General features: G+C 30.7%; 1 protein-coding gene across 1 annotated transcript; it reads right to left on the reverse strand.

The window, feature by feature from the left end:
* Window positions 1-7,957: 7,957 nt before the first annotated feature.
* On the reverse strand, window positions 7,958-9,267 carry LOC102593706 (zinc finger protein ZAT1). Its single transcript, XM_006355378.2, has one exon. It carries the CDS (start codon window positions 9,042-9,044, stop codon window positions 8,148-8,150), a length of 897 nt encoding a protein of 298 aa, XP_006355440.1. The 5' UTR covers window positions 9,045-9,267; the 3' UTR covers window positions 7,958-8,147.
* Between the last annotated feature and the right edge of the window lie 3,427 nt (window positions 9,268-12,694).

The raw sequence follows: 12,694 nt of genomic DNA on the forward strand, positions 1-12,694 counted from the left end.
CATTAACTATCGATTAATTAACTCAAGTTAAACGAATATTTAAAATTTCCAAAAATGACCTTCCGGGTCATTACAGATGATATGGTCAGGATATCATCTACTCCATCTGTCTCAATTTATGTGACATTTTTTATTTTTAAGAGTCAAACTGTTTAAGTTTGATCGAAAATTTGCGCGTGAAATCTTTAATTTTTTGAAATGAAATTTATATATTTGTAAACTATATAAAAAGTATTATAAGTCACAATAATTGACAATTCAAAATAATTAAAAGATATATACAAAATTTACGATCAAAGATAGATATTTTTGAATTTTGAAATTCAAAAAATGCCACATAAATTAAGACGGAGAGAATAAATAATTAGACCTGTCACGTTCTTTTTACCTTCCACGTGCATACTCCACGGAAGGAGTAGAGAAAGTTGTTACACTACAAAAAGTTCCTTGATTGTCATGTCCTTTTACTCGGGCGGAGCTAGGCGGGAGTTTGCGAATTTGAACGAATTTATTAGTTTTTTTTTTAGACCTTATATTAATTGTATTAGAAAATTATATATATATATATATATTAACTTGTGAGCTCCTAACAAAATTGATTAATGACCAAGTGATAAGGAAGGGGCATTGAAACTCTTTCACATGCTAGAGTTGTGGGACGTTCGAACGCCATTATGATCAAAAGTGGGTTCGAATGCCACTATCATCGAAAGTTAAGGGAAGCATACTTTGTAATATTTTTCTTCTGGCTCCGCCTCTGCTTGTAGTCGTACTCCAGGACAAGATATTAGTTTAACTCTGATTCTTCAAAAATATCAAGAACAAGGATCAACCCATGGCAAAAAATAAGCCATATTTAGAGCTGTTGCATTATATTTTTTTTTAGCTGTTGCATTGAAATACCTTCTTACTAAAGAAAATCACAGACAAGAAGTTTGGTATATACAATATGATTCTCAGCTTCTCGCAGCATCTGTACTAATAACAATTTTCACATTATAACATTCTCCAATTAAGCACGAGAATCAAAGCAAAAAAATAACATATTTTTTTCTTGACTGCAGAACTGAGCTGAAATGAGCTATCAGTAAAGCTAGAATTTTTAGTCGAAATTTCTCGCACCAATGTATATAAGAAACAGAAGAATATAAGTGACAGAACTTGCGGTGAATAAGAGAGTCAGAAGAATTATAGCAGCTCTTGTCAGGATCGTTGTTGAATTAATGTTATTGTATTCGGAGTTGCTAAAACTCTTAGTAACATTTATATAGAGTGTGTCATCAGTTTTAAATATCTATATTTATTATCGTCTCTAAATATAATATAGCAAAAATTACACTATTACCATTAAAGAATTACTGCAAAATTCCTTATTTGTTGTAGTATGGACTCAGTGGCGGAGCCAGGATTTTCAATAAGGGGGTTCAAAATATGTAGAATAGACACACGAAGTAGCCGAAGGAGGTTCGACATCTACTATGTATACATAAAAAATTATTTTAACCATGTATAAACAATATAATTTTCCACCGAAGGGGGTTCGGATTAACCCTATGTACTAAGGTTAATGGACTTAATACTTGTCAAGAACCTCACGGTGCATGTGAATGCATAACAAAATTTTATAAAATAATGAACATTTTTTGCATTCTCATTGAAGACGATATGTTGTACTCCCTCTATTTCAAAATAAGCGTTACTTTAGCTCATTTATTGGCTAATTAGATGTATTCTGGAGAAGAAATAGCTTGGCTAGAAGGAAATTGCTTGACCTTTACGGTGGCTGGTGAAGCATGCATGTTTAAATTATTACACAATGTAGCTGTGTACAACTTTAGTTAACATGTATTTAACATCGACCCAGACCCCACTTTATGAGATTTCACTGAGTACGTTGTTATTGTATTCAACATTGCATAATTAACTTGTGTAACACTGACTTTTTTATGCAATGGAAGACAAAACTATTGTTTCATGGACTTCTAATATCATGGGATTTTCCTTCCAAGCACTTCAACTTTTTGAGCATCAGGTAAACATGGAAATTAATCTCAATGAAGTGATAAAACTAGAAAAGCATTTGTTTAAGATCCCAAAATTGATTTTATTTTTGCTTAAAATAATATTGAAGATGGTAAACAAAAAATACAAAATTTTTATTTTTTAAAAAAAAAAACTATCTACTCGTTACCACAAATATTTTAGAACTTTTGAATTAATTAACTCAAATTCTGAGATTAATAAATAAAATTTTTACGATAACATCCAAGGTTAATGTATTGCAAACACATGAAAAATATCATATTAACTAGAACTAATTCTTAGTTTTATATTATTGAAAATTTATTTGTTGACACCCAATTTTAACCGACCTATAACCTTTCGCAGTTGCTATTTGATTAAATATGCATTTTAAAAACCTATTTCTTTTATTATATGTTTAAGTTTATAATTAATTCTATCTAGATATTTATATACTTTAATATTCATAATTTACAAAATTTATTAAATTGTTGTTGCTATTATTATTAAAATACTTATCGGTTGCTTAATTGAAATAATTAATTTACTTTAGATTTAAACATTTATAATATTTAAGTGTTTATTTTGTATGAAAAATATTAAATAAGTGTAGTATTTTTATTAATTAAATAGCAATTTATTTAACTTTCCTTTAAATTATTTAAATTATAGTCTTTTCTATCCAATTTATTTAATTCATAGACATTTTCATATTCAATTTATTTCAATTACAGCCTCTTCAATTCAATTTTAACCACTTGTTTATTTCAATTATAGCTCTATTAGACCAAATTCAATCCAATTCTTCACAGTTGTCCATCCTAATCTAATCAACGGTCCAGATTAAAACCCTCTTTCTTTCTTATTTTAATCCCTAAATAACTCTCAAATCCTAACCTTTCACTTCTTCCTCCATTCAAAACAATTGCGCCCGCACACTCCATCCCTCCTCGCTGGCCGACGAAGGCAGCACCGCTGTTTGACGCCGTCTCCACGTAGGATGATAAAAACATGAAGATCATTTGTGTGTGTAAGACAAGAATTCTAATATAATATAAATTGTTAATAGTTTAGCTTGTAATTCAGTAAGTTAAGTTAATACAATCCATGGGTTCTATTTGTGAATTGTATTTCTAATTATTAATTATTTGTGAATTGAATTTATAGTTTGTTTCAACTATTTATGGGGAGATTGAAAAACCACCTATTTATTTACAACTTCTTACTATGCAAAAGATTATATCTGTCACGATCCAAACCGTTGTGATTGGCATCCACACTAACCCTCCGGGTGGGAGAACCACTGCTACAATCCAAACCAATCAACTAAACAAAAAACTAAAGCATTTAAGGATACGAAACCAATTAAATAGCTAAAGACTGAAGTTCCCATAAACTTCCAAAAGATTTAACAACTAAACAATGCGGAAAAATACACCTAGAACCTGAAAGTCAATGTATCAAAACATCTAACAATGAACCAAAGTCTAAACAACAAGGGATACAATCCCAACTAACGAACTAATAACTAACTAGAAAAGTCTAAGTCCGAAATGTGGACATAGACGAAAGGAGAACTCATGGAAGCCCGGAAGAACTGGCTCACCCTTGAATTCGAAAGTGATCACTGATCTTCTAAGCGAGGTCTGTCAATAGCCGCCTGAAGATGCCATGTACTCAACAAAGAAAGAGCAAGTGCAGTATCAGTACATAACCACAGTGTACTGGTAGGATCACGCGGCTATCCCACTAAGTGTAACATAAGCAAGTCAATACAACATTACAACATGCAACATACCGAACATATACAATATCGATTATCACATGCTCAACAATAAACATTTATAACAAGTCATTGGTCCTCTCATGGAACCCAAACCCAAACCCAAACTGTTAGCATACCTAAAATGTGGCAACCGATTCCATAATTATGCCGGAACGTGGCAATCGATCCCAATTAATATATCGGAACGCGGTATCCGATCCAATCAACACACCACAATCACAATCACAATCACAAGTACATTCTCAATAATCATACAATCAAGAAGTGATTCATGGCATATGGTTATTCATCTATCTCATTTACAACAAGTGTGATCAATAATGCAACATTCACATACATACATGTATCATAATGAAGCAAGAACAAACATACATCACACAATCATAGAATCACAACCATCACCTACCTCGAAACAAGCTTGAAACCCTAGGAAACTTGATCCTTCCCTTTTCGGATTCATTCCGCTTGTTCTTGGTCTACAAACAATCATAATAACACGGGAATCAATAAACAATCACTAGTTACCCGAATCGCTAACAATTCTATGAACCCTAGATCATACACATGATCCCAAAGCACCCAAAATAGGGTTGTTTCCACCATAGAACCTAGATCAAAACCTTCCCCCATTGATAATTACCCATTCTATTACGTTCTACGGATCGAAAAACGGATTCGGGGAGTGAAAAACTTACCTTTAGCCTCAAAAATGGTGGAAAACTGTCAAGAGTCGCCTTGGGTTCGTTCCTTAGCTCTAAAAATTGAAAAGTACATAATTAAGTCGTTTTTGGATTTATTTACGACTTTAATTCGCGTCTGGCCCGCCACAACGACCCCCCCAGAGAGACCAAAACCACCGCCAAAGCGGCTTGCACGAAACAGTGAGCTATTTTAATAATTTCAAGACCCCCATTTCACAACACACCTTTAACCAACGACACTCAGAAAATACCATTAAGATCAATTCCAGGAGTTCTACTCACCCGAATTCAATTCCGTAAAGTCGCACGGATTTCTTAACGACTTATGTAACTACTCATGTAATCAAAATCATAAATAAATCACCCGATTGTTACTAGATTTCTCTAAACTTTAATGACTTTGATTTCGTCCAAATCTGGACTAGGTTGAGAAATTCCAAGTTACTACGAACCAAAAAAATTTCATCATTGCTTCCCATAGGTTTTTTCTCCTCAATGTCTTTGTTTTCAACACTTTTTTCATCATTGCTGGTAGTAATGTTCTACTTCAACTCACTTTACTTAAAACGCTGTCGTAATGGTCGGTGTAACTACATAACAAACAGGAAGCAAGAACATGCTTATGGTAAACATTAATAAGCTTTGATATTTTTTTCTTCTTGACCGCAGAAATGAGCTTCAACTCGCTATTAGCAAGCCTAGAATTTTTAGTCGAAGTTTCTCGCACGAATGTATATAAGAAATAGAAAAATATAACTAGAAGAACTTGACAACTTTTTAATACTAAGAGACAGAACTTGCGATGAAAAGAGAGTCATAAGCATTATAGCAGCTTGCGATCGTAAAGTCAGAAGCATTATAAGCACACTTTTACTCCCATTTTTCTCGATGGAAAGCTAAATGTGTCACACCATCTAAGTAAAGTTTTGTTTTTTTTATCAAAGAAGGGAATCAAGATAAGCTTAAGTCATCCAGGATAATTAAAATGGAGGGAGTAGCATCACTAACTACTCTCAGGACCAGAACTTAATATCTCAAGGTCAATTTTGAGAAATTATCTAACAAAGTCATTAATCACTCGAATTTTGTATCAATAAGATCATTCAATTTAGAATTTTGTATCAATAAAATCACTCAATTAAATTTATTATTAAAATTTATTGATACAAATAAAATTCAGTGACTTAATTAGATAATTTGTCAAAATTGAATGATTTTTTGAGATATTAACCGAAACTAAGAAGGAATAGTTTTTTTTTTATTATGCATGTTATATGTATAATTTTTTGATGCAGGATAACAGGACCATTAGGGGGGGAAACTCTCACACACCCTTTTTCTGACCTATATATATCGAATACTGAAAGTAGGGGTGGACATGCAGATGTAGTTCGATAAATTTGATTTTCGATTTTAGAAAATATTATATTGTAATCATATTAAACTAATCTGATATGATTTGATATTTGGTATTTTGGTATAACATTTTGATGTTTTAAGAAATGTCACAATTATATAATACTAACATGTTATATATATAGAAATGTTCAAAGAAAAAAAATACAAGTAATTCTCTTCATTGATTAATTACACATAAAAAAAACATTTCTATCAAAAATATTGCGTAGTCAAAGTTCAAACATCTAAACATTTAATTTTATGTTAACACTAATTTATATATTTAGTAGTATCATAACTATATATAATGAGCCGCGTGTATAAATATATGCTTCGATCTAATTTTGTTATTTTTCAAATATAAAAATTAATTACCATATCAAATATATAAATAATTATAATTTTATACATTAAATCATAATATCGAGATACATTATTAAAAATTTCAATTTCAATGTAATAATCTACCATATCATGCCCGCTCCAAAAAATTGAAGGCAAAGGTAGCAAGTGTAATTAATTTATGAGAGATAAAGGTAGTGGTATTTAATTCAATCTCATACTACTATAGTTTTTAATTTATGTGACTGACAATGACAGCTTCCTTAACAACTGCATACAACTAGCTATGTTCTATCATTTTCTTATATATATCGAGATCTCTCCTTTTTATTAGGAATAATTCTATATTTTATAGTACTAAATTATGCTGTATTATTAACTGTTAATTAAACATTCTACATTTGTGATTTTGTATTTTTGTATTAGTACTAATTATGAGTAGCTGATAAACTCAAGTTATTACTCAAAGCTCGTTTGAAATAGCTGATTAAAGAAGCTATTCACTTTTTTTTAGATAATGTTTCATTTAAAACATTCTCTAATAAAAACAATTCACTATCTAAAGAAATTCAAATTTAAATTGTTTAGTTAAAAATAAAAAAATATTTATCATTCCACCATAATCTTTCTCACGGGAACTTTTGATTATTACTTTTTCTATAAAAAAAAAAAAGTTATGTCAAGTGGGAGTGAAAAAGGAAAAAGATTGAGGTCCTTTTGGTAATTTAGAAGTAGATTCTGGTACTTATATTATCTGTCACAGACGGAGAAAAACTACTTGTGCAGACTTCAAGTAGATAAATCCATAAAGGCAATGATGAGAGAGAACAAAACAATGGCATTCTTTAAGGTTTCTCTTTTAATTATACACAAAATAAATCCTTAAAATAATAAAAAGAAATCAAACGAAGCACAAAGAAAAACAAGACACCAGCTGGATATGGCAAACAAACAAGTAAACACCAGTTTATATTGCTCGAACTTTTCAAAAATATAGTTAAACGACTTTGAATCCTCAAAAATGACATATTTTTGAAGTATTTGACATGTAGGAATGGAGTTGCCCTTGCTTAAGCAGCGTTAAGTTATACCCTTTTGTCAAAAAATATACCAGTTAAATTTTGATTTCATTTTCATATATATTTGTTGTTGACAATCTCTTGACTCAAGATACAAAAGCTCTCAATGGTTGCCTTGAGTTTGAAATAAGGGGCAAGAAGCAAGGGCGTAGCAGCTGCGCTTTAGCGCATCCCTTTTCTTGCAGGAGTGCTAACGCGCGACCTTACGTTTTCTTCCGCTTGCTCTGCAGTACGAGCCTCATACAGAGCCACGCTCCTTTAATATGATGAGAAGAAGGGGGGCCAGCCGGGTGTTCAACTGTTCATCCTGGCTCCACCATTGTTGTCTGTTGACACCAATATATATATATATGATAATATTTTTAAAAAGTCTGAACAACACCGCTTCAACAGTAGGTTGAAAGCCTTGCTTTGGTATTTTCACGGAGACCAAAACTGAACAAAAGGTTCTTGTACCACAAGCAATACTCATAAGCATATTCTAAGTAGCAATTAACCAAAAGAATACAAAAACTCTTGATGATATTATATAAAATTCATTCTTTTCTTCTGCTACACTACTGGTCTATTACTACTACCCTGCAATAGTTGGTCCCCACCCCACACCCCCAATTCCCCCCACCCCACAGTACTGTATCAGTTGTTTGTATCTGCAACTAATTTTTCAGATTGCTTGTGAAAGTTTCAAAGCAATGTGTGTTACAAGTTACAGCTACCCCAAAACAAGAGGAGCTAAAATGGGACTAAAGGTTATAACTTTTAATACAAATAAGCAAACCCCATTAAAGAAAAATGACTAAAAGACAATTATTTAACCTCTCATGCAAATTCTTGTTGAAATTTCACTGCAGAAAAATCTGGTTGGCAAAATTCATTGACTTCAAGTGGTGCTGGCATGTTAAGATCTATGAACCTATTTGGTAAATTAGCTGAATTTGTTGATGAACAAGAACCTGTTATTGTTGATGAACTCCTAACAACAAGATGTGATCTTTTATGTCCACCTAATGCTTGACCTGACTGAAAAAACTTCCCACAAGATGGACATTCATGCAATTTCTCATCCACATGACTAACTAGTTTTAGTTTTCTCTTCGAAGATATTTTTCGCGCTTTCTCTTCATCATTATCATAGTTGTTTCTGTTTTTGTGAATAGTTTTATGACTACCTAAAGCTTGAGAAGTTTTGAACACTTTGTAACAAATCCCACATTGGTGTTGTTTTGGCTTCGATTTTGAATCTGTTGAAAGCATCATTAAACACATAGCAATGTCTGCATCATCTGAATACAAATTCAACGATCTGAAATCAGCAATTTTCACCTTCACTTCTTCGATTCTTTCATCATTTTCAACCATTCTTCGATTCCTCTTAGATCTTCTCCGATTTTCTGTGTTTTTTTCCGACTCAGTCTCACTCTCTCTGTCTTGTACCACATACCCATCCTCCAAAAACTCAGGATCTATCATTCTAAAGCTTTTCTTCGGATTTTCCCTCAACCCATAATTAAAATCCTTCTCTTCCACCACCTTATCTTCTTGATTTTCCGATGAACAGAGTGATAAAGTTGACTCACTCCGGCCGCCGGAATCTTGATTTAACGGCGGAGTCTTAGGTGGAAGTGGTAGAGGTATTAAATGAGACCTCATATGACCACCTAAAGCTTTTCCATTTAAGAATTTCTTTGAACATAGCTTGCATTTGTGCTTCTCCATACTATCATTCAACAAACCGAAGAAAAAACAGAGCAATTTAGGAGAAAAGTTGAAGAAGAGTGGGAGTGGGAACTTAAGCTTTTAAGAGGAGTAGGTGACAAGCATTCCTCAACCAAAGAGAAAGAGGTTACAACACTATGATCCCAAAATTGGTCTAATAAAATTATCTAGATTTAGAATTTATTTATTACACTCCATCTCAATTTACTTGACACTTGTTAAGTTTTTTTTAAAACTAAAAATGCTTCTTTTTAAAAATAAAAAATAGAGTTTTGGTGTATTTGACCAAGATTTTTAGAGAAAAAAAAATATATGTTTAAATACAACAATATATCTAGTAAAATTTCACTAAGTGAAATTTAGGGAGGATAGAATGTACACAGATTTTACCACTACTTCATGAAGATAGAAAGGTTGTTCCTAAAAGAATTTCGGCTCATGTATATCAAACTCAAGTAGAAGAAAAAAAAACAATGAAGAAAGCATATTTTTTTAATAGTGACAAATATTGTTTTTCCTAAAAATAGTTCCTTTTAATATTAATGAAAGTAACTTTATTTTTCAAATTAATTAATTAAATAAAATTATACTCCTCAAAATAATAAGCAATTTTTTGAAATTTTGCTCAAATTAGTTATTTACTAAGCGACTATCGAACACCGAGAGAAAGATAAGAAATAATTCATTTATTTAATTTTAGATATTTTATTTGTTTATTTGTATTAGAGGTAAATAAAAGGAATTGTATTAATTTGTGATTTGAATATTTCATGGGAAGGCAAAATGGGGTAATTTAATATAATTTTAAGCAAAGCATGATCATAAGTGGATAAAGAAGGACAACTAACATGCACATGCTGCCTTATGAAGAAACCTCTCCTTTTTTATTTTCATTTATTACTTTTACCTTTATATTTATTTTGTACTACGTCTTATTTTTCTTGTCATATTATTCTTGCAATTTTATTTGAAAACATATTTTTTTAAGTCAAAATTCTATTGAATTAACTTCTCTACTCGAGAAAAAAAAAGAAGGTCTTTTGTGTATATTATATTTTTCTCAAATTTCATTTGTAAGATTATAATAGATATTTTTGATATGCCAGCTATTAATTACTCGCGTATAATTAGGTTCTTAATAATCCAAATGATTAAATGTCTTTTCTTTTAAACTTTTCCTAAAGATTTTGTTGCCATATTTGCATGGATCTTTCTCCCTTTTGCCTTATTTCCACTTGTTTTTTTTAATTGATGAATAAAAGGGAACATGATAACCTGTTTCCCACCCTTTACAGATCTAATTTTTTTCAAATTAATTCTAGAAAATTTCTTCTTCTTTTTAAATTTTTCATATTTATATGTGTCTTTGAGGTTTGAGCGCATGTGTTTAGATAAATCACACGTAAGAATAGTTTGGTAGGATGTATTAGAGAAAATAATATATATTAATTATATAAGTTATTCAATATTATTTTTACTCATAGTAAATCGTGACATTGATTTATAATATTATAAGTATTATTTCTATTCTAGTACACCTCATTCATTTAACAAACCAAATGGGCGATAAAAAATAATACATGTCAACATAATTAATTTTATCGTTATCAGTATATCATATTCAATATTATTTTTATACTTTTTACCAAACGACCACATTATGCCAAAAAATAATTCATTACTTATATTGTCTTCTCATTTTTACTTGTCTAGTATTCTGAAATTATAGTGATACATTAATATGGATATGGCTGGCTTATGCAATACTAACTAGAAGTCAAATAAATTGTTGTGTTTGTTGTAACTAAATCAGACGCCACTGATAAATCTTTATTTTCTTTTCTCATTTACCTTTTAGTTTGTTTTACATTTTATGCAGAACAAAATCAAACATGAAATTAAAAGAAGAAAAGGTTCTCCCTCGTGACTAATTTCTACTCATTTTTTTATATTACAAACGTTAATATATTACTTTTATAACAAAAATTGCTTAAACTTTTATTTGTCTTAGTTTCATGAAAAAAAATCAATATAAAAAAGTATAACTATGTAGAAAATTAGGTGAGTCTAACATATAGTACACATATATAAAACAAAAGATCAACCTAGCTAAACAGTGTAATTTTTTTTTTATAAAGGAGTGACTGCACTTATTGATACATGGTCCACAAATGAATTTTTAGTGTGGAAATTTAAGTTCGATTTCAAATAATTTTGTAGCGACACCGACTATATGAGTAGTACTCTCATTATTCACAAATTCTAGATACGCCTCTGTTGGTGGATAGAGAAATTGAACTACCTAAATGTGTTCTAATCTTTAAATTTTATTTGTCGTGTATCCCACAATCACATGCTTGATTTTGCTTAATCCCAATATTCTTTTATTATTCTTCCTCTTTTCACATTTAAATGTTTCTCAAAAGATAAACGTGAAGGCCAATTTACATTTTAATGTCAATTTATTTTTTAAAGATGATATTCTTTTATCAACAAACTAAAATGAGAGTGTGTCATTTTGTAATTCGTCCACTCATCACCAAACCCTCGAGTTCAAATTTTAGATATGAAAAAAAACAACTTAATATAAGTGTTTTTCCTTTAAACGGAATTTTCAACGACGTGAAACAAGATTAATCATGAGAGAATATGAATACGGATCAAACATCAAATAAGAAAAAAGAAAAAGAGTACTACTTAATACACAAAGTTTAAAGTGGACAGCTAAAAATGAAACGGAGAAAATATTTTGTGTATGCAAGTTTCAATGCAAAAGCAATGTGACTTTAGCCTCTCTCTTTTTCAGAGCAGAGAAGCTGTGCAGTGATAGTACTAAAGACACCATTCAATGTTAATTTGGCTGTTAATGCTTCTTGTTTCTTTTTCTTCTAGGTAGAAAAGGTTTTTTTTTGTCGATATTCATATTGAAGTCTATTAAATTTAAATTTGTACATTACAAAACTCATTTTTGAGTAGTGCCTCCAAATAGATTTTTTCCATTCTCGAAAGTTCATCAAACTCGCAATATCTAATTAAGAAAGAAGGAACTCTACCATTCCATCATAACTCATATCGATAGGTTGAAAGGGGCTGCTGATACTCTATTGTTGCAGAACTAGTAGTACTACTCTAATTTGAATAAAAGTTTCTTTTCCACTCTTTTTTGAGAACATATTACACAATCGTACAAGTTTTCAATTCTGCAACTAGGATTTCCCAGGATTTAAAAGTAGCTCCTCCTTTTTGTAGTAACTTTTAAATTTTGTTTGATAAGATCTTTTTATGATTTTAAATTATTAACTAATATAACTTATTATACTTTTTAAATAGTTTTTAGATATGTAAATTTTATTTTAAACTTTCATTCTAAATTCACAGGCCAAAATTTAACTCTTCAATGATGTCACACGAAAAATAAATATGATATTTGTCATTAACGGGGAGGCAAAGTGTTGTCCCTCAACGCGCTTGATCGGCAAATTTTACTATGATATGTTAAAAATAAAACAGAAAAGGGTCAAAATTGCCCCTGAATTATGTGAAATAGACCACTTATACCCTTCATTACATTTTGGGATCAAAAATACCCCTGTTGTTATCCTAAGAGACCACAAATACCCTCAAGAATTAACACCCCAAATTTTTATTGA

Source organism: Solanum tuberosum, unplaced genomic scaffold (assembly GCF_000226075.1).
Source record: "Solanum tuberosum cultivar DM 1-3 516 R44 unplaced genomic scaffold, SolTub_3.0 scf00201, whole genome shotgun sequence".
NCBI lineage: Eukaryota > Viridiplantae > Streptophyta > Magnoliopsida > Solanales > Solanaceae > Solanum > Solanum tuberosum.

Excerpts from the sequence above, each read along its gene's own strand:
- LOC102593706 (XM_006355378.2), bottom strand. The coding sequence starts at position 9,044 with ATGGAGAAGCACAAATGCAAGCTATGTTCAAAGAAATTCTTAAATGGA.